Source organism: Triturus cristatus, chromosome 4_2 (assembly GCF_964204655.1).
Source record: "Triturus cristatus chromosome 4_2, aTriCri1.1, whole genome shotgun sequence".
NCBI classification, from domain to species: domain Eukaryota; kingdom Metazoa; phylum Chordata; class Amphibia; order Caudata; family Salamandridae; genus Triturus; species Triturus cristatus.
In genome coordinates, this window is record NC_140586.1 from 219,964,003 (window position 1) to 219,987,134 (window position 23,132).

At 45.3% G+C, this 23,132-nt stretch overlaps 1 protein-coding gene and 1 long non-coding RNA gene across 3 annotated transcripts in view; one reads left to right on the forward strand and one right to left on the reverse strand.

Annotated features, from left to right (window-relative positions):
- LOC146833446 (uncharacterized) overlaps positions 1–23,132 on the forward strand; it is a 489,922-nt gene that overhangs the window by 152,593 nt on the left and 314,197 nt on the right. The gene's annotated exons all lie outside the window — the stretch shown is intronic.
- TAB1 (TGF-beta activated kinase 1 (MAP3K7) binding protein 1) overlaps positions 13,627–23,132 on the reverse strand; it is a 110,329-nt gene continuing 100,823 nt past the window's right edge. Inside the window, exons 8-11 of one of the 2 annotated variants that reach the window (XM_085601270.1) lie at positions 19,108–19,252; positions 16,579–16,801; positions 15,056–15,212; positions 13,627–14,810 (exon numbers count right to left, since the gene is read on the reverse strand). In XM_085601270.1, coding sequence (XP_085457396.1) covers positions 14,594–14,810; positions 15,056–15,212; positions 16,579–16,801; positions 19,108–19,252 — 742 coding nt within the window. In that variant the 3' untranslated portion in view covers positions 13,627–14,593. Of the gene's footprint in view, positions 14,811–15,055; positions 15,213–16,578; positions 16,802–19,098; positions 19,253–23,132 lie in introns of both variants that reach the window. The other variant, XM_085601269.1, reaches the window with a different exon arrangement.

A 23,132-nucleotide genomic window follows, 5' to 3' on the forward strand; every position in this document is an offset into this window, starting at 1 on the left:
TGGGGCACAGTCCGAAGCCGCGGGAGGGCTCACTCCGAGTGGTGAACTTAACACGATCCTGCATGCCATCAGCGCCTCCAGGCCTCGGTCAAAAACAAGATTTGAGAAGTTCTAGTTGATATGGCGTTGCTCCATCAGGACCTCCGTAATGCAACAGCCCAGATAACTGAAACCTGCATCTCCTCGGTCGAAAACGATGTTCTAAGATTGAAGGAACAAATGACCCGCCTACAAACCCACGCCAAAGAACTCCACAGGAGGGCAGAGGATGCTGAAAACAGGTCTGGGCGCAACAACCTGCGTCTTGTGGGGTTCCCGGACAGCACGGAACACAGACCGATAGAATCCTTTATCGAGAGCTGGATGAACTATGGATGCCTAAAGACACACTATCTACCTGGTTCGCGGTGGAGCGAGCACATCGCTTCCTGGCTCAACAAATAGCCCCCCTCTCCCTCCCTCCCCCAGGCACCCCACGTCGTCCCATTATAGCCAGGATCCTCAACTTCAGGGACAGAGCTTTGATCCTGCAGCAAGCCTGAGTCCAGAAAATTGTAACCTACCAAAATCACACCATCATGATATTTCCGGACTATACCAGAGAAGTCCAAACGCAGAGACGATCTTACACAGAAGTTAAACAAAAGCTTCGCCCCCTCAACCTGCAATATAGGCTACTTTTCCCAGCACGACTGCGTGTGATCTTTCAGGACAAAATGCATTTTTTTGACAATTCAGAAGCAGCCTGGACCTGGCTGACAGAAGAACGCCCTCTTCTACTTAAATATACGACTCTGGCTTCAAGGATCCAAACTGCAACCGTAAATAACTGCTCCGCGAAGAAGACGCACACAGTCCCACAGGGGTCGGAAGGCGGGCAGGGCCAGATTGGGCTCACCGGTGACTTAATCCCCGACTTCCCAGCGCCAGGTCCTGTCTCCGGGATCTCACCTCCGGCAACACTGTGGTTACCAAGATCATTCACAGGGCCACCAACGCCATCGTGAACCAAATCAGTCTCCAAACTAGTAGATACTTACCCAAGAATTCAAACCACAAGAAAACTAGTCAGAGTAACCAAAACAGTCCACAAACTAGTAGTTACATCCCCAAGATCTTAAACCCTGACAACAATATTCAAACTAACTTACCTTCCCCCTCTTGGCCTAGGAGGGCAAACGTTGAACTATCCGACAGCGACAGACTACCTCCTCATATCTTATACCTTAGCAATAGATAAAAGTACATCACAATGTGGCACTATCCAATCCATTCAAACCCACCCCTTCAGAGGACCTACCCACAACAACAGATCCTTGAATAGAGATGATCTCACTAATATCAACATAGAGCAGACTACCCTAACCCATTCTATTAACATGAAGTGTGCTCTCATTAATTGCAGATCAGCTAGCAAACATGCACCCAACATATTCGACCTCATCCTAGAGAATGATTTAGACATTATCGTCCTCACCAGAACATGGTTAAATAGCTCCTCCTCTCCCATCCTTGATCTATTGGTTCCTCCTAGTCACGACCTAATTCGCCTAGCCAGAAACGTGGTGCCCGGAGGTGGGTTAGCCTGCATTTATCGTAACAAAATCTCAGTCAAGCAAGCAGACGCCATCGCTCTAACCTCCTGCGAATATCTCTGTATCAATATCTCTGATGATAAGCGCCTCGCCAGCAAGCTTCATTTATTCTACCACCCCCCCGAGGGATAATCTGACTTTCATCGACGAGTTAATGTAAGTAATTTCTTCAAACGTCAATTCACAAGTACCACAAATTTTCCTGGGTGACTTTAATCTCCACTGGAACAATGCAAACTATCATGGTGTAGGATGTCTTAAAGCGTTTCTGGCAGACCAGGACTTATCCCAATTCTGTGACGGTCCAACTCACAACAAGGGAGAGAAACTGGACCTCATCATAGCTAAATCAAGCATCATCTCATTAGAATCCATCACCCCTTGCGACTGGACTGACCATCACAGCATCTTCTTCTCCATCAATATCGAAGTAATTCCAAAAAAGAGTCAAAAATCAAAAACAAAACAATGGAAAAGGAACTTACAGAATATCAACTCCATCACCCTGGTAAACCGATGCAACTCCGCCCTGACCCCCACAACGGGCATGGAGGATGTCCATGACCTCACAGCCTTTTACAATTCCACGAAGCTTGAAATCTTGGATTCTACAGCCCCCCTACAAGAAAAAAATGTTTCCGCCAAAATTTCCAAACCTTGGTTCAATGACTCCCTGAACTCTGAGCGACGTAAGCGAAGAGCTGCTGAACGACTATGGAAATCAGCACCCACCGACGTTCACCTACATCACCTTAGAACGTTAAGGAACTCATACAACAGGAAGATTCTAAAGGCCAAGGCAGACTTTTTTAGAACCCAGCTGAACCAAGCAAACAACCGTCCAAAAAAACTATTCGAAATCGTCAAGCAACAAGCTCGCAACATGGCTTACTCTACGGATCTAAACGACCTGGCTACAACTTCTTGCGATGAGCTTGCCAACTTCTTCTGTGAAAAGCTAAAGGCCATCGAGCTCCACATCCAATCTAAGAAGGCCCTCCCACAACCTGTGGCCCAGGATGCTAACGTTTATTCACAATTCAAGGTTCTTTTCAGTTCTCCATGGGAAATCACAAAAGACAATGCCTCCTGGAACACCTTTGCGCCAATCTCTGAACAAAAAATCTATAACACTCTTCTGGCAATCCATCGCTCCAATCACTTCTGACCCCCTTCCTCTTGCCCTATTCAAAATGATAAAAACATCCATCCTACCATTATGGGCAAAAATTGTAAACGCCTCTCTGAGGCAAGGCTCCATACCAGGCTGTCTTAAAATAGGGCAGGTTATGCCTATACTAAAGAAATCCGACGCCATCCCATCAGACCTCAACAATTACCGACCCATATCCAACATCCCCACTTTGGCGAAACTGCTGGAGAAATGTGTACAAATACAATTATGCAACCATATTGAGAACTACAACCTCCAAGACAATCACCAATCTGGTTTCCGTCAAGGTCACAGCACAGAATCTGCACTCACACACATATTGGATGACATACTAAAAATGCTTGACCGCAACGAATCTTGCCTAATGATACTGCTTGATCTATCCTCCGCCTTTGACACGGTTAAAAATGACAACCTACTGTCCCTATTGGAAGGAAGGATGGGCCTCTCGTGCACAGTGTTACAATGGTTCTCCTCCTTCCTTAATAACAGGATACAAAGAATCAAGATGAAGAATGCACTCTCTCAACCATCCGTGGTCGACACCGGCGTTCCCCAGGGTTCAGCCCTATCACCTATTCTTTTCAACCTACTAATGAACCCCTAGTGAACGCATTGAAATCAGCGAATATCCTATATCACCTGTATGCGGACGACACCCAACTATATTTGAAAATCTCCCCTCCAGAAGACTTCATCTCCATCTCCATCTCCCTCAACGCTATTCTACAGAACACGCAAAGTTGGCTCACGAACAACCACCTCATGCTCAATACAAAAAAAACAGAATTCATTCTCATCTCCCCACCTAATCACACACCAAAGATAGAGCAATGGTTGAAACACCTAACCGCCATTGACTGTGCTCCCCTCATCATTAATTCTGCGAAATCCCTGGGAGTCACCATAGACAAACACCTGAATATGCAGTCGCACATCACTAAGGCCACCAAGGGAGCCAATCAACAGATGCGTTTACTAAGGAAACTTAAACACTTCCTCCCTCAGACAGACTTAAAAATGGCAGTGCAACCCTTAGTGCTATCAAGATTAGACCATGGAAGCACCACTCTCTGCGGTCTCCCCTGATACAAGCTGGCTCCGTTGAGGGCTTCACTTAACGCTGCAGCAAGATTGTTATCAGGATCTAAAAGAAATGGCAACATTTCTCCAATCTTGAAAACGCTGAACTGGCTGCCATATGAGGCAAGAATACAACTAAAGGTTGCCTGCATGACCCATAATGCACTACATAACAACACACCCAGTTACCTAGCGCTAAAGCTAGAACGATCCGGAGGATGCAGACAATTACGAAGTGCGAGTTCTGAACTTCTGAAACCTCAATCCTTTCATAAAAAGAGAACTGGTTGCAGAGCTTTTTCAGGGATCGCTCCAAAGATTTGGAACTCCTTACCTCCAGTGGTTCGGGGAATCTCTTCCTTTACCGCCTTCAAAAAAGTGGTAAAAATACTCCTAATGAACAAATTCACGTCCTAAGACTCGATCCTATGCTGGCATCAAGTCACCGATACGATCCTCATATCACTGGCTACCTCGTGTGGACTGAAAGAACATTATAGATTTGTTTATTTCCACAATACTGACCTAAGGCTCAATAACTGTATGGATTGTAATATGCTGTTGCTCTCTGGGATCATCATGTGTCATCCACTGGTCACCTATGTTATCTTATACCCATGTTATCTTGTACCTTTTACCTCTTTTGTAAGTAATGACGAATATCAAATGCGTGTATACTACCTCATTTCTTATGTCTTTATAACTATATACTGTAAAGCGCTCTGATACCCTCGTGGGTCACGTTTGCGCCATATAAAACCTTATAAATAAATAACTAAATAAATAACTAAATAAATTCACCTGCAGGGAGCGCCTCATCCAAAATTATGGGCATGGAGTCCACGGACTCATATCTCTCCCGCAGCCCGGCTCTCCCCAGCTGAGGCTCGCGAAGAGCACCACGAACAGAGCCCGACAAACTGGAATGCGGTCCTATGAACAATGGTGAGACACCAGATTAATCAGATACTTCTGCAGAATAGTAGCCTGATCCTATACCGAGAGGGGTCCACCACGTTACCTTGCTTCTAAGCGTTATAGTTTAGTTTATCTCAACAGTTATAGGGCGACAGATGCTTCTGTTCTTGAAGTATAGGGCGGGGGAGGGTTGGGGCTGTTGTCCCAGTTTACCAGTTTGTTCAGCAACTCAGGGTTCACAGCATTTCAGCTCCACATTAGCTCTACAAAACCTCACAATTGCACACCAACAGGCGAGACCCATAGCTAGCTCACTCCAACCTCTAACACGTCCATCACGTAATAGACTCCCGGGGCTCTAAGGGCTTCTCACACTGATCATGACGCAACGAAAAGTAGTGGGAACTCTCTCCGCATAATGTCGTAGGACTTCAATGGCCTACTAGACAGGATCAAGCAGGCCGAGACACGTCCCCGATATTCTCTACTACTCCAGAAAACCCACCTCATGGGCAACCTCTGTCCCTTCCTTGCAAGGTATGGGTTTGACAGGTCCTGGCACTCAGACTTCGCACGGGGTTCACGTGGGGTTGCAATCCTCCTGAAGCGCAACTTACCTCTTGTACCTACTCAAGTTACCAGAGACCCCCACGCCCGCTTTGTTGCCCTCTCCGGAACTCTGGACGGGGAGACCATCAATGTCCTTTCCATCTATATTCCCAGCACCACCCACAAACAGACCCTAGACCGCATAGGTGAAATACTCTCCGCCCTACCGCCCATAACAGTGATGGGGGGGTGGGGACTTCAACGCCGTCATGCACCCCAGACTTGACACCACAAGGGCCCCCTCTGTCTCACGTATCTTACACGCTAAGCAGTTGGTGGCCTGGTCCGAAACCATGGGTATCTGTGACGTGTGGTGGTCCTGGAACCCGCGGGAAACCCAATACACCCATACCTAAGCAGCATATCACAATCAATCTTGCATCGACCTGATGTTCATGCCAGCCCCTGAATGTCGTAAAGTCCGAGAAATATGTATCCTCCCTCGGGGCATCTCAGACCACACACCTCTGCTCTTGACCCTAGGCGACCCGCCTGCTATTCTCCACCCAATGTGGCAGATGAATGCCTGGTTTCTCCAAGATGAGAAATTTAAAGAAACTATTGGAGCGGAACTCAAACAGTACTTCCTAACGAACCAAGGTTCCATCTCATCTCCGGGCACTCTGTGGGAAGCAGGTGAAGCCCCGATCCATGGACTCTCCAAGAGCCACCTTAAAGCCCAACGAGCAGCGCAGAACAGTAGGCTCACACTTCTTCAATCCCAAGCGACCCAACTCAAGAGAGATCCATCTGGAACACCAGATGAAGCCCAGTTGCGCCAACTGGCATTCGTGCTGGACGAAATGAGACAGTTCTCAGTAGACTGAAAAAATCCTTTGGAGGTCCTCCTTTGCACAGGCATATGGTTGGGGTGACAAAAATGGGAAAATACAACATAGATTATTATCTTACCCCTTAGCCGACCGGATATTTCCAGAAATCCGTGACACAGAAGGAAACACTCACAGCTCTCCCAAGGCAATGGCCCAAACCTTTGCAAATTACTACTCCGATTTATACTCCGCCCGGAAACCAGAGCTCTCATTGACAAAGCTGACCACTCAAGAAAAACGTCATCTCCCCAGGTTCAATGCAGTTGAGTCAGATGGAATGGAGGGTCCAATCACATGTGAAGAAATACAAGGAGCTCTTTCACTGGTTGTTGCCGGTAAAACCCCTGCCACTGGTCATTTCCGGTAAACCCCTGCCCCAGGTGGCCACCCACAAGAATACTATTACCACAACATACTTATCCCTCATCTTGCGGCCCTTTATGAAGAGGCCGTAGAAAAAGGCTCCTTCCCTCAGGAGACTGACACAGCCATGACAGATATTATCCCCAAAACGCAACCACCTTCACCAACTTGTACTGACTATCACCCTATTTCCCTGATCAATATTGAAGTCAAAATTTATGCCACAGTCCTAGCCCAACGCCTTAGGCCGTAGCTTGACAAGTTGGTCCACCCCGACCAATGCGGCTTCACGCCGGCACGGAGTACCAGACACTGCCTAAGACGCCTTCACCTACCCTTGGCCAACCGACAGTCACTGACCTCCTACTTGGCACTCCTCCTAGTCGACTTCGAGAAAGCCTTTGACTCGGTCAACTGGGGTTACTTTGAGGAAATCCTAACGTTATGGGCATGAGCCTAACTTCTGCCGTATGGTTTTCATCCTATACTCCAAAGCGACTGGGCGAGTGCTTGTCAATGGAACGCTCTCAAATATTTTTCCAATCAGAAGAGGGATGAGACAGGGATGCACCCTCTTGCCCCTCCTTTCCGCTTTGGCAATGGAGCCCCTGGCCAACCTCATCCGCTCGGACAACCGGGTTCACGGCTGGAATTGGGTAGGATCTCATGAAGACAAAATTGCTTTATATGCAGATGATGTCCTACTCTCTCACTGATCCGGCCCTCGATGCCTACGTATGTTGCAATCTTTCGAGCGAGTTTCTGGGTTGCGCTTGAATTCGGCCAAATCGACTCTAGTTCCCCTACATCTTTCAAGGGAGTGTTTCGACTGGCAATCCACTATCCCTATCAGACAACAATCCTTCAAAACTTAGGTATATTGGTCGCCCTACTTCCTGAGCTGGCCTGGGCACTTAACATTACTCCTCTGGTCGCTAAGACCAAGCTAGACCTCCAGAAATGGCAAAATCTACCTATCAACCCACTAGGGAGGATAGCGCTCTTTAAAATGATGATCCTCCTCCTATTCTTCTATGTTATTCAAAATACTCCATTCCTTATCTCCCGGGCCTGGTTCAAGGGAATAGACAAGTTTGATTACAAGGTTTCTCTGGAGTGGCTTACGGCCGCGTATGGCGCTTCCGTACTTCCAGATCCCACCCTTTGACGGAGGTATGGGTCTAACAAACTTATACTACTTTGCAACCAGTCTCCTGGCATTGCACGACTGGTTCAATGGGGGGTGGTCTGACCCTGCTTATAGAACCAAGCACAAAGACCTAGGCCTCTCTCAAGTTCAGGCTATGATGTATGGGTCTCCCATTCCTGGGGACCTGCCTACAGTAACCCGAGCTGTCCTTCTGGCCTGGCGCACCTCCCTAAGACACACCCATTGGAAGGAAAAACTGACTCAACAAACACCCCTTTGGCAGGGTACATGGTTGCGAGAGGTGGGGGGCTTGACGGATTTAGGAGCTGAAACCTTATCAGCATCTCACAACTCGGCGAAGTGTGGGTTAGTGACCACATGCGTTCCTTTGCGGACTTACAAACCAGACACTCGCTTCACCCGTCTCAGCTTTACAAATTTTTTCTACTGCGCCATGCCCTAGAAGTGCATATAAAGACTGGCACATCACTTCCAGAACACAACCCCCTTGAAGCTCAGATCACAATGGGTAACATGGGTAGAGGGGGAGTCTCACATATTTATCGCTCCTTAACCAAGCATTGGCATAGCCAATAGGTCTCGCCTTTGGGACCTTATAAGTGTTTAGCCATGCAACAGTTGCATAACTAAATACTTATAAGGTCCCAAAAGCGAGACCTATTGGCTATGCCAAGCGGCCGCGAAAGTGAAAGTAATCGCGGCAAGCACGGCGCGCGCGCACATGCACTGTAGCTCTAGGGTGGCCTGGTAGCACTTTTTGGAGCCCTCTCCTATGGCATTGGACTTTCTGTGCTATAGAGATGGATAATGCACATGGTTTGAAGAGGCGGACATCGTGCGTTTGATTAGTGTGATGTGTGAAAAATAGAGTTTTAGGTGACTGAGTGAGACATTTTTGTTGAAAGATTAGCTAGTTTGTGCCTATCTATTTGCTGCATCAGTGTATTAAAGGAGATTATATTGTGGTGGATGACGACATTGTAGCTGGTGTGAAGTGTTGGAACTGGGGGCGGGCTGCGCAAGAGTTGCAGTTCGTGACAAGACATGCTAAATGAGAGTTTACAGAGATTATGTTCGAGCATCTGATTTAGGCACGAATATGTAAACGTAATTCCATATTCAAGCAGGCATTAGCCATGCCTAAATCTTTAGTATCTTGGATAGTGGTTGAATTATGCATCAAAACGGCTGTGCGGCCGCGAAATTGATCGCGATCTCACATCAAAGCAGCCGTGGGGCGCGAAAGTGAGGCGCGCGCGTGCCCGCGCACATGCACTATAGCTCTAGGCTGGCCTGGTCGCACTTTTTTGAGCCCTCACAAAAAGTCTGGCCAGACCAGCGCATGCGCTGGGTCAGGCGAGACCTAATAATAATGGTCCTACTTCCCTTGACCCATTGAGGGCTAAGTGGGAGACCTGGTTGGGCCCTCTGGAAGACGAGGATTAGAGAGACGCACTGATGGCCGCCAAGACTATCAATGTCTCGGCCAGACTTCGCCTGGTCCAGCTTTACTACCTAAACGCCTCTTATCTCACCCCTGCCCGCCTCCACAGGGCAGGCCTAATCCCACATCCAACATGCACAAGATGTGACGCTGAACCCGCGGATTTCTTCCACATGGTATGGTCCTGCCCACGCATAACTTCTTACTGGGCTTCACTGGAGGCAGAACTTTCAGGGGTGTCTGGATGGGAGGTTCCTCACAACCCCCTGAGCATATGACTGGGTGTCACTGACTGACTAGATGGGTCAAGAGCGGATAAAGTGTTTTTAGGGACCGCCCTTATAGTGGCCAAATGCGACATTGTGATGGTGTGGAAGAACCCCACCCCGCCCACTATAACTAGATGGCGCAAAGGAGTAGACTGGTGCGCTGCAGCAGAACGGCCACTGTATGAAGCCAGGGGTTGTCCGGCCAAACACAGGAAGGTTTGGGGTATATGGTTGGGAATGCTAGATTAACTAACTTCCTTGTCTTCCTGGGTCTAATTCTATATGCCCCTTGGAAGAAGGAGAAATGACAATGTATACCAAACAAGATTGTTCCACTTGCCTAATGTCATATGTTGTGGTGCTGCTGACTATGCTGTGCTGTTTGTACTTATGTTTTTATCATTATCTTTGCAAAATCAATAAAATTGACTATCAAAAAAAAGTTTGTGCAAAAATACAGCCTTCCCCTGCAGAGAGGCCCTTTCAGAAACATGGGTTTCCATCAGTTTGAAATCGTTGCTTCTGCTATTTTTTGGAGTCACGTTTTGCAAAATATTTTCAACATACTCAAATGCCATTTCCTCATAGAAACTGATGGGCAAAATTGCATCCAGACAGTCTGCCCAGAATAGGTGCCCCTGGGTGCTGAAGAGCATTTCAGGGGCGGCTCCTCCGCTATGGCAGAGGAGCATCACCCCACTGCTGAAAGGCAACAGAAAGAAGAAAAATAAAATGAGAATAAAACTATTTTATTATAATTTTATTTTTCACTTCCAGTCCACAGAGTCTATGGTGGGGAGGGGCCATGTCGCAGTGTCAGCAGCAGCAGAGGAGTGGTAGGCACTGAAAGTGCACATATTGGTTTGGCCTAACCGACATGCGCACTTGGATATCTCCAGACTGTTCCTTGGAGATATCAGCAGTGCTCTGGAGCACAGGCTCCCAGTTCCTGCTTCAGCCCGAAACCAGCCTGCTTCGCCCAATCCCAGTGCTTCTCTCATGCCGGGTAATAGCATGAGAGCAGCGTTGGGATTATGTGGGGGGTCTAGGAGCCTGTGCTCATGTGGATTGCAGTGCCAGGAGCACAGGAGTAGCGAATACGCGGCAACAGAAGATCACGAAGGCAGCAGCGAAAGCTACGTGTACATTGATTTATTTGTCACCATTTTTCACGGTGCTAAATCCACCCCCCGCCCCCCCCCCCCCCCCCAACCTCCCCACGCCAGATTGGCAGCAGCCGCCGCTAGCATTACTTATTTTGAAGTGTGAAGAAATGCTGGAACCCGCCCAGTCCCACACAGGGCATCAGCAAACAACCCAGGAGTATGAGCAGATCATTATGAGGTGTACTTCTGTGCTCTCAGAATCCATTTGGCTACTAACATGGCACACAGGGAACCGAGAAGAAATAGAAACCACGCATTTAGCTAAATTTTCCAAAACCTGGGAAGCAATTGAAAGTACTCTATGCATCAAAAAAAGGAGAATGAAAAGCAGGACAGCATCCCTGCTTTGCTGGCTATGGCTGCCCCTCTACCCTTAAAATCAAGAAGTGCATCGCCCACCTATGCCCCCAGTAGAACCAGGATGTAGAAACCCCTTTCAAAAACAGTCCATCTGTATTCTTGTGCCTATCATATTATGTATCAGAGCAGCAATAACTGAAAAATGTCCATAAACAAAAATTTCTAGCAAACCAAGTGCTCCAAGTCGAGCTGGATTCCCTCACATGAAGTGAGCTGTACCTTGAAGTGGAGAGCCTTACTGCACCGCCCATTATAATCAAAAGTAGACCCACACAAGAGCTTTAGAATAACTTGTCTACCTCCTTCCCAGGAAAAGTACATAAAAGGCATCCTCTAGCTGCAACAGATTCTGCAGTTTACGGTCTACAGGTGCAGCTCCTTTTTTCGGTTTAAACTTATCTTGTGTGGCTCAGTAACTTCTATTTTACAAACATGTGCACCTACAGCTTCCTTTGCTGAGCCAGATTCTTTTTTTGTCCATGCTGGAATTGATGCTAATATGTTGATGCAGATCCTGTGGACCATCCTGAACACGTTCTTTTCCTCAGTAAGAAACCAGAAATGCCCTTCTGTCCACCATACACGGGTGAGCAGTTCTTAGCTCGTTGCTACAGATTCCTTCGACTACCAAAGTTCTTGAAAATCTTGCAAAGACACATTCTGTCAATCTCAAATTCACCTTCACATCAGACCAACGTCCACAATGCTCATGGTATAGGATGGTGCACCCGATGCAGCGAATAAGAACAAAATTACCTGCATTTGCTTTCTTACCCACATCTGCTTTCTCAGTCAACCATATTTCCTTCAGAGGCTTGGCAGACAACCGGTTACCAGGTCCAATACAGAATTCTGTGCTTAGTTTAGAAGGCATCAATGAGAAAGCCACAAAATACCTGTCAGGTGGCTTCCACTTGCGCCAATCTAACACACGTGTGTGTTCCTGCTCTGGCTGTTTATCTCTAAATAGTGTGCATCCATATTTGAAGGCAGATGATTAAAAGTGGCAGGGATGCAGGGATGAAACTCTAGAACAATTTGCCCAAAGATCTAAGGCAACAGGAGAATTTCACCAAATGTAACCATAAATTGTAACAGCATAACAATTGAAAGCACTAAAAGAGTTCACACTGTTGACTGGATACCATGCATTTACCTTGAGTAGATAGATGCAAGAGTAGAACGACGACATCATTTATCTCAAATTCAACAGGAGAAGTCTTCCTTTCAGCTTCCTTCCTCTGGGCTTACTTTATCCGTATGGCACACAAAACCATTTGCTATGGATTTAAGAGAGTTTCTGTTTTGTTGTATTAATTTGCTATTGATTATTTAATTGTACACTGTATTCCAGAATGGATTATGTATCTCTTACCGTTTTGCTCAATTTGAAGGTGAAATACTGGCATTGTTTGCATATTACAAATCATAACAACGACCTACCAAAACCTATACTTGTACTAAAGTTCTATCCTGGTTTTCTTCATTTGTTCTGAAGAGGATTCTACAAATTAAACTAGCTCCCATTCCTTCACCTACCAGGGAGTGCCAATGTTGAGTCCCCTGGAGTTCTTCCAGACTTCCTGTCTGCCTCAGGTATCAACCCTAGTTTAGACACGCATATCAACAAAAATGTTATTACTCCAAAATCTTGGAAGTAAAAAAGCGGGTTATAATTTAGCAGGGAAGATACAGAGAGCGGATTATAGTTTAGCAGGGAAGATACAGAGGTTGTCTTTGTCGGATAGCACACTCAGTACCCCCTAACCATGAGGCATATCTACGTGCTACCAAATTTCTAGCAAACTCCACATAAGCAGATCAATCAAGTTCTCAAATGAAAGCACTAACATGCATACCCTATAACATGTTTAATAACCCACACGATAGCTGTAGCTATGTTATGTTGCTTTCATATGCCGAAGCTAAAATACCCACTCCATCAACTCAGGACTACGCAAGACAAATTTTCTGTAGGCAGATAGAATGGTTAAACATATACAAACACCCTTGAACAGGAACACAATGATACAGTTAGTTTTATGTTTTACTTAAGTACATAAGATCAGAGCCCCAGTACCATCTAAGTCTTGGCTTCCTGTGACAAGTTATAATTCAATTTAAAGTGCAGCATCTATGACCGACATTTATAGCATATTGCCCCGCCTCCTCTGTGAACCGGAACATTAGGCACCTGCCAAAGAACACAATAACTCAGTTCAGTGAGGTCTCTAAAAGTTAACAGATTCCCTGCCTCACCTCTCATTACCAACCACACATTAGCCTCATTTGCGGCTCGGAATTAAAATATAACCAGCTTTCTTTCTCCATAGCTCCTAAGGCCTCTAACTAATAATAAACAATACACTGTATATCTTCTGTGACGAGTAATATTCAATATGCTTTGTAGTTAAAGCGAAGCTTTCACCAGACTGCCATGGGCTGGTTCCATGTTGAACCGTGTCCACAGAAAATGACCCAAGAACTAATACTGTTGGTTACGCAGGACAGGCATGGTGTTAACAATTGTTCCTATGCTTTTAAGTTTGGTACTATTCACTAGCAGTTAAAACAGTGTCCATGTCAGTGGAACACTCGTATGAGTGGTGAGTAGTCTGAAAAAGCAGCAATGACACATATATTCTATTGTCTTTTTTATTCATTTCATGAATTTGATTCCCCTCTACACAGTCGCTGCACATTTATCTTCTTCGCTGCATACTGGACAATTTTAATTGTTAACTTTTCTATAATGTGCCACTGCATGATGCAATTTAGACACAAAGCCACAATGCTTCCTGATTCAGGCAAGGCACAATCAGTGCAGGTCAGAGACAGCCAAAAGCAAAAACACAAGTAAGGCAGCTTCCTGGGATGAGGACTGTGGGGCATTAGCCGAGGATCCAAATTCAGACCAACCAAGGGTCCACAGCTCCCGCTGATGAGAGTAACACCCGCCCCCTCCTTCGAGGGCACGTCCGCGGCAAAGGAAGATAACTCCTAGGACAGTGACAAAGTAGGTAGATGTCTCATCTCGTGGGTAAGGTATAAATTACTCGAACAAAGTGGGGAGGCGGTTCTCAGCTCAATGAGGAATGTGTCAGCTCGTACCTAATGAACAGTCCTCCAGTCTATTCACCAAGGCATGACGGGAGCACACATCCCTCAAACGACATCTAGATATGGCTTGACAAAACAGCACACTGTCTATAACGTGTTCGTATATGGGAAGTCGGTACAGACTATTTATTGTCTCCTCCTTGGGCCTGGCCACAACATCACCCTGCCCGCTGGGAGCCCTGGTAGGAGGCTGGTAGAGACCACTGTCCTCTGGTTACAGAAGAACACTGTCAGGTGAGATTTGTTATGATGACCTCCTACAGACTTCTAGCCCCTCATTAGGGCTGTTCACACGCTCTCCATGAACCCCCTAGTGTGGTCAGCACAGATGACTATGGCTTGGTTAGAGCTAAACACAGTTGATCATAAGGCGATTTGTCATCTTGGGGGGTCTATAAAGAGAACTGCAATCTTTCAGCAGGCAGTGGGTGGTTGCCGGGCTTTCACTTCTTCACTGGCGGTGGCTGGTCTGGATGAAGAGGCGGCCCTTACTGGGCTGTCAGCGGGGGCCCCTGCTCCCCATGGTCCTTATTCCAGAGGCAGTAGAACTCGGTGAAGTCCACGTAGGGCTCCACGCGGCCATCCTGGTCCGGCTGCAGAGAGTGCGAGGGCCGCGAGCGGAAGAGCCCCCCGTCCGAACTCGAGCTGCTGCTCTGCGTGTGCGTGTTGGTGTTCGTGGACTGCAAGGTGACGGTGGGGCTCTGACTGCAGTGATAGAAATAAAAGAGGGACAATAATTAATATCAGATGGCGGTAATCGCGCGATGCGACGACAGTGCGAGTATCTCGTCACCTAAAAGCAGCTTCTCTGCGTCTCCCGAGCCCCTTTCTCTGTACTGGGCGCACTTTAATAATAGTTATGAGGCCCTGCCCCCTTCACTTAAAGCTAGTACGGTCCCCTCTAGCACAATATACAGCCACCCTCACCTCGCGGCCGCCATGTTTCTTACTTGGTTAGCGTGGGGGTCACCTCCTCCAGTGTGGAGCTGCTGTGGCTACCGTTCACCATCTGCCCCTGCGACGGCATAACTAGCGAGAGAGTGACGCTGGTCTTGCTAGTGTTCTGCGCACTGGAGTAGGGCACCGAGACTGGGTATATGCGCCCCCCTACGCAGGGAAAGAAAAACACAGGCACTTTAGTGTGAACAAAGGAGCGTTGTCGGAGAAAAGCTTGCGCCCACGATTCACAGCCGAAAGCAGAGACGCCCATAGAGAGCTGCAGAAGAACGAGAGGAATGGACGGGGTGGACGCCAGCCAAACTACCAAACAAAGCCCCCTTGCAAAGCTTCAGGCGTCACTGGCAGTGCGGATAGAGCGCGCCACAACCTACGAGTGCACGCAGGAGACTAGGACTGCTGTGGAGGGCTGGAGCAAGGAGACTAGACAGACACAGCAACAGCCGGCACGGGGAGGGAGGCCTGTGGCGGAAAAACATGGCAGGTCGGCTACGCAGCATGTAGGGCTAGGACAGAGCACTCTAGGTACTACGTGTCCAAGTCTAGCCTGTGCTAGGGTGCTTCAGGATTCTTTGCTATATGCTTGGTAACACCACGTCTGAACAATGAAACCAAATGGTAATAACATGATACAGGATAGACGTGTGACTCCATTCACAGTGCCTAGTAACTGTTCGGGGTCATCCTGTATCCCCATGAAAGCCAGGAAAGAAAACGTAGGCTGTGGTGTTGACATTAAGGCTTCTCCTTCTCTCAGAAAACATTGGTTTCAAGAGGGAGACTTTGGACCTTGGCGCAGGACAAGTGCAGACTGAAGCAGCATTTTTCACTATTTTGCCGTGACACCATCCATCCTACTTTCATTACATCTACTCAGGGAATAGCATGCCTTTCAACATATCAGAACCAGGGCCACCACAGAAGCCCCTTTTGGAAGCAATCCGTGCGATACATTTAAAATAAATGACAAGGACAGGCAACAAAAATGTTTTGAGGCTGACATTTTTATAATAATGTCGAATTGCACCTTTAAATAATTCCAGCTAATACATAGTTATTACCACACTTCCCACATCAGAGCAAAAGGGAAATGTACTGTCCTCATTAGGACGTCAAAGTAGATTGGACCTCTGCAAAGCTGCCACACCCTCAGTGTTTTTAAACCTTAACCAGATACACTGACGTGTGAATAACACATGCAGGGAGTGGTGTGACTGGTAAACATTACCGGTAAATGTATCATAAGAGGGTGTATCAATTAAATTGAAGGTTTGTGATATTGCAACATTTTCAGCTTGCATCTCATGCGCTGGTCCACTGAGGTGCTTCATTTCAGAATGGGCCTATACTCGGACTTGCTGCTTATTGCAGGCCAGTATCCCTGACAAGGGCCATGAAGAAAAGAGTGCACAAATAGGAAAACTCCATCCCAATACACCTGTGAAATCACCCACTGTCAGCTCTCTAGCAAAAGGGGCAAAAGCTTGCATGAGAGTGCTAGCAGGGAGGCACCTACCTTGGGTTGGGGTCAAAGTGGGGGCATTTGCTTCCTCCAGTGGGTAGCCAAAGTTGCGGACTAGCAGTGTCATATCCTCATGCCTGGAACAGAAGCGGGATCGTTCACCACCACTTGCGAAAGTGTCACGGTGAATGCGCCGAACGCGGTCCACCACAGCCTGGGCCACCGCATCCAGCGACCCCTGTTTGGCGAATTCTGTGGCAATCATCGCAGCAATCTCCTGCAGCAATAGCATTGATAGAGAGCAAGAGAGAGAAAAGAGGTAGGGGTCAGCAAAAGCTACAGATATTAACACAAACAATGCTCGTTCACCATTGACCTGGTACACAGACATAGGGAACATGATCCACCTCCAACTGGAGAAGACAAAGGCAGACCTATGATTGGGGCCCTCACTTCGCCCATACTTGTGCCATTGATCTTCAACCCTCCTGTACATCCGCTAGAGAGCCTTAGAGAGAAGGAAAGCCTTTTGATCTATAAACTCAAATCAACAACGTTTGGCTACAGCCTTGATGATTAACTCAACAGATTCTTAAAAGCCACTAAAGAATTTACCAGTGATTATTATTAAATTTAATTATACATTTTTTATGGGTGCCTGAATGACTACTCCACATTTTAAATACGATACCTTGCTACGCAATGATTAAATGAAGTGTCAATATTACATCTTACGGTTTTGATCAAAATGAGAAACTAAAACAGTGTCTCAATAATGACTTGAAATGCATTGTTTATATTACCGATTTTTTATTTTTTGGTCAAAATCTTTCGCATCTTTAAAATACTATGAATTATGTGTATTTACACCACTAGAAATGTTGCTGTTTCTGAGTTTAACTTGACTTTGTATCATGGACTTAGATCGGGCTCCAAGTTAGAAACTGGGTATCTCTACTGGACTAGACAGGAATCTGAATTGCCTATTCATTTGCTATACACTTAGATTCTCCTCATTAAAGTTTTACCCTCACCATGACAATGCTTGTTACAATACTAAAAACGTAACTTTCCATTCCATTCTGAATACGGAGTACTGCTAAGCCACAGACAGAGGTATATGTTCCCAGCCATTAAGGGTTCAAGCCTTTTAACTTGGTTATGCACTATATTTAAACATTTCCCATCATTTTTAAAGTCATACTTTTAATCACAATATCTTTGATTATGAATGAATAGTAAGTATTTAATTCACAAAAATTTATTTGGATTCTGTTTATATTAGTCAGTCAAAAGATTTTCGAAATGGATTGGAAAAAAACCCAGCAACTTTGTTTTTGGTATCACCTTTCTCTCCATAGCACGCGTTGCTACACTAGAATGTATATCGCGGCTTAACCCACCGTTTTCCCTTCATGTACATGGCAGCCAATATGGCGCCCACTGTAAATACGATGGCGTTAAACCGTCCGTGGTCTTTGATGTTTAACTAATATCCAATGGGTTAGCCAGGGGGTTATGTTACCAGTCTGGTGAGATTTCTTAACGTTTTTACTTCTCTCTGTACTCTAAATTGATAATTAATTGATTTGTTTTTTGATTTCCCCCTCAATTTAAACCTGAGCATTTCATATATTTAGTTTTTCAGATGTTCTTTATAAACCACATTTGCAAACAAAGGTCTCATCCTATCTAATGGTTACTAAGCATTAACAGTTCCTTTACACATTTTTCTTACCTATAAAGTTTTTTCCTAGCACTCTTAATCCAGGCATAGTTTATCAAAATATCTTTTTAGAGATATTCTATTCCGTTTTCTAGAAATCAAATGTTAATGGACAGTGCCCACAACATGAATCAAAATATGGGCAATAAGGTAATCATATCCTAAATTAAGTCTTAATTTAAATTTCAGGTAAGAAAACAATCATCATCATTTTCAACTTAATTGTTTAATCCTCAATTCATCATATGGATGGCTAAAAATGTATGTAAAAACACCGTTTGTGAAAGCACCAGATAATTCCACTCAATATGTGGTATGAATCTTATTAATCAATTGCGGTTTGCCCATATTTTCATTAAATCTGAAACCCAGCCAATCAAGAAATATGTACCATTGACTTTTCAATTTGAAGCATTAACATTCCAATCATTTCAATAAGGAAATTGGCAGATGTCGAGTCTGCCACAATAAGCCCCAATTTCATTGAATCATGAGAATGTTGTTGTAACAATCCCATCTCATAATTTGGGTACAGTGGTTATAACTTATTGATCTAGCTTTTCGGAAAATAGATTCTACTTTTTGGTAAAACTAACTTGTAAAAATGGTAAGATAAAAGATTTCTGTTTAGTGGGATCTCTTTTTCTTCTGCTTATTTTGGTTGTCTCACCATTTCTTGTCTTTTTGCAACATTTATCTTTCTTCAATTCTTGCTTATCTTAAATTAATCACGATAGAAATAGATTTTTGAATTCAGGATTTTGTAGGTGTAGATGTCTGTATGTCTTGGAAGTATGTTCCTGTACCCATCCCAGTACCCTCCCACACCATGTTTTGCACATGCTGACCTCTCTCACCTGATTGGCCTGACCGGGCCCATGCGCGCACTCCAAAGCCTTGTAGAGTCCCTCTGACATCAGCACTAGGAACCCTGTCACACCATCTAGGGGGTGTCCACCATGCACCTCCGGCTCCGCTGTGATTGGTTTGGACTTTGCAGTGCTGAGGGGGAGAGATGGAAAGTGATGTGGTGATGGTCATAAGTGAGTTACTGCAAGAGAGGGGGTGTCCCTCAGGAGCCATAGTGAGAAATTGTTGTGGCAAGAGAGGTGCATCTAGTGTGATATCACTCAGGGATGAAAGTTGTAATTCGCAAGAGGTTGCTGTGGGGTTAGAGGTGCACAGAGGGAGTTGTAATTTGTTTATTTAAGCCTGTCCCATATTAGTGGGGAATTGGAGTGTTAAAAATCCCTGGCAGGGCATACAAGTCCGACCATCTAACTGCAACAATGAGACAATAGAGAGCGCACATGGAGCGAGAAATATGCCCGCGGCAGCACCAAACATTTGTCAAGAGGCATAGGCATTCTCATGTTGAGTGTACTAATGCTTTTCTTCCCAGTAGAATAGTTTGTACAATCCATCTGGCTACGGTAGCTTTCGATACTGGGTGCCCTTTTGATTCTTATGCATGAGTCACACTATTGTGTTTTTCGAATGTCATTTGTAACATGTTCGCAATACACAATAGCCCACTGGAAAACTAGTGTGTTTAGTGCAATTTCTGCTGGTATTTACACCATTACTGTTTGTTTAACATAAAAACTGGATATCACCGTAGGAGCTTTGAGTTATGTCTCAGCACCACTTTATCTACATGCACTTGGAAGTACGGCCCTTACATAGTAATTGCTTGAATTTCAATGACCCTGAATAGCGATGCAGTTGTTACCAAAAAGACAATTTTCAATGTTGTTTTAGCATGGCCTTATGCTGTGGTTCAAAGGCTGGTTTCCACAACTGTGTTAGAACTGTGTTCAGGGTTCACATTGGTGGAGGAATAGCTCTTGGGGAGTAGATGTTCAAAGCTCTTTGAAGGAATTTTTTTAATGGCTGGCAGCCTGAACAGTTATTAGTTAAGCTGACCCGTCATTTTTGCCACCATCACTGATAGATGTACTCTCAGTGCACTTGTTAGATTTCAAATTGGCATACGTATTACTAAGTATTGCATAATATCGTCTTCACTGTTATACACCGATCCAGCCATATAGAAGTGTAACATTTACATGCCGCTGGTCTTCTGGGCTTCTCAACCACTGCTAAACATTTTTGGGAGGCTACGTTGTGCCAATTCCAAGTTTTTCACCTGGCCCTGGGCATTTTCATTAGATTTTAGAACTATGGCTGCCTTGCTCACACTGGTGTTATCAGAATCACATACATCTTTGATGTTCTGCACCAGTTGATTACTGCCGATACTATATTGATATTTGTTGGGGGGTGTAGGCAAATGTCCTTAACCAGTTCAGCGACACTAGATTTCCCTGGGACAATAGCGGATATTTAGATGCATAAATTCAGTATGTTGTGCTTTCTGCGATTGCAAACAGGTCTATTGGTGGTGTTCCCCAGTCTGCAAACCTCTTAATTCTTAATTGAGCTCCCACTCATGAGACATGCCTATTTCTCTGCTTAGTCTGTCTGCATGTATGTTTATCTGTTTCGTCAAGTGGACTCCTTTGATTGCACAGTTGTCTATGAGCCATTTCCATACTTCCCGTGCTAATAAAACATTACTGTTCTGCCATCTGTATGAAAACTACCTTCTTGATTTGTAATTAAAAGACCATTAATGCTACAAAACTGTTGCAGCTCTAAGATGTTTATGTGTTTTATGGCTTCTTTTGCTGTCAATCGACCACTTATTTGGAGCTTTCCTTTCTGTGCACCACACCCTGTGTACTGTAGTTGAAAGCAAGCGTTGTTCCCGGCTGGGGGGACGTCTCCCAATTGCACTAGAATATAAAATGTTCAATGAGTTCATACGTGTTGGAACTTTAATTCAATGAATTCTTTATTTGTATATTCTTTTTCCATTGCTCAGTTTTTTAGTTCATTGGATTTTACTTTTCCTCAGTAGCATCCATTCAAAACATGAATTTCTGCCAATGCTTTTCGGGCATTACCCTTCGTCAGGGGACTTATTCTGAAAACATAGAATTGACAGCGGCTCAGTACATTTTTACTTCTTTGAGACTATAAATGATAATATACATGTCATATACGTCGATTGATGGTTTTGAGAACACTCAATGGTGCAATAGAATGAGAATGGGGTGAAAAACGCTAGAATCAAGAGTGTGAACGCAGGTAAAAAAGCTGGTGATCAGACGGGTTGCAAACACACTCATGTGAGAACGACTGGTGGTGATAAGTGTTTGTTGAAAAACGACAGTGAGTTTGACGAGAAAAAACTTTATTCCCGGTGATTGAACACCAAACGTGCTTACGTGCTGTGTGCCTTTGTCAAATTCATGTTTTAAATGGATGCTACTTAGGAAAAGTAAAATCCAATGAACTAAAAAACTGAGCAATGAAAAATAATATACAAATAAAGAATTCATTGAATTAAAGTTCCAACACGTATGAACTCATTGAACATTTTATATTCGAGTGCAATTGGGAGACGTCTCCCCAGCCGTGGACAACGCTTGCTTTCATAAGTATCCTATCCTCATACTCAGGAGGATTTACCCATTGGCACCAACAAAATCAACAAACTTATTTATCGTTTTCAACTCAATCCACAAAGGAGCGCGACAGTCCAATCGCCATTTGGATAATTTCATATCTACTGTAGTTGATACTCTAACGCGATGGGTAAGCCCAGACTTGGGTTCTGTGCTCACTGCGCCATAGGACTGAAGCTGCTCCGTCCTGAAGAGGCCACATAGGCTGAAACCAGTGTAGAGTTGCGAAGGATCCTTTCTGGAGGGGGTCTTGTCTGGCTCTTCCGGAAGGACTTTCCCATGTGGAGCAGGGTCAGTATTGATTTGCATAAGGTAGGCCTCTGTTTAGAAGTGCATTGTGTGTAAAAACAGGATGGAATGGAATGTGGTCCAAGGTATTGCCAGTAGCTGAAATTAATTCAAGCCCTCCATTTACCTTGCTATTTGTTGCATCTCTTTTTATAGTCACAGAATGAGGTGGTGCTCTGAATAGTCTGCCCAAAATAATATTTGCCATCATCCACAATGTTTTTTTTTTGGCATTCAGCACGCCCATCGCTTTTGATTGGCTCCTTCATGTGCTTTTCAAAAATCCTTTGTTTTCATTGGCTTATAGCTTACAGTTATCCCCCCTACAAGACATGGGACCTGCGTACCTTAACCACTGTCTCGCATTCCACGCACCCACCAGAGACCTCTGCTCCGCCCAACTGGCCCTGGCCACTGTCCTACGTATTCGTAAGACCACGGCCGGAGGAAGACCCTTCTACTACCTCGCAGCAAAGACCTGGAACACCCTGCACCTCCACCTCAGGAAGTTATTGTCGCCACCTCAATTTAGGAATGACCTCAAGACCTGGCTCTTCGACGGAACCACAGCGCCTTAGATGGATCAGTAGTCCCCCCCCCCCCCACGCCTTGAGACCCTTACGGGTGAGTAGTCGTGCTTTACAAGACACTAATTGATCCTTTTGCTGGTTTGGTCACTCCCTGGACACTGCCCCTGTTCCATTCACGACAGGCCATATAGGTTAGTGTCACGCACTATGTGTTTTGTTAATTTCCTGCTCGGCAGCTCACACTCCCTGCAGCTTTACCGTGAAGTGCTTTCATGCCTCAGACAAGTTGTTTATTGCCAAAAAGCTGTGTTAATGTGTTGAAGTTGGAGGGGAGTTTTATATCGCAGCTTGCAGCTGATGTTCCTGTCTGTTCACAAACCTCCCCTAATCTTAATCTTGTCCAGGGTGCCCAATACACCGCAGCTGCTGGGACAGGGGAAGCCTATATCTTACTGAACTGGATCGCATCGCCTGCCATAGCTGGCTGTTCCCAGTCCTAAAAGCTGCTCCGCCCATTATTGTGTCTTTTCC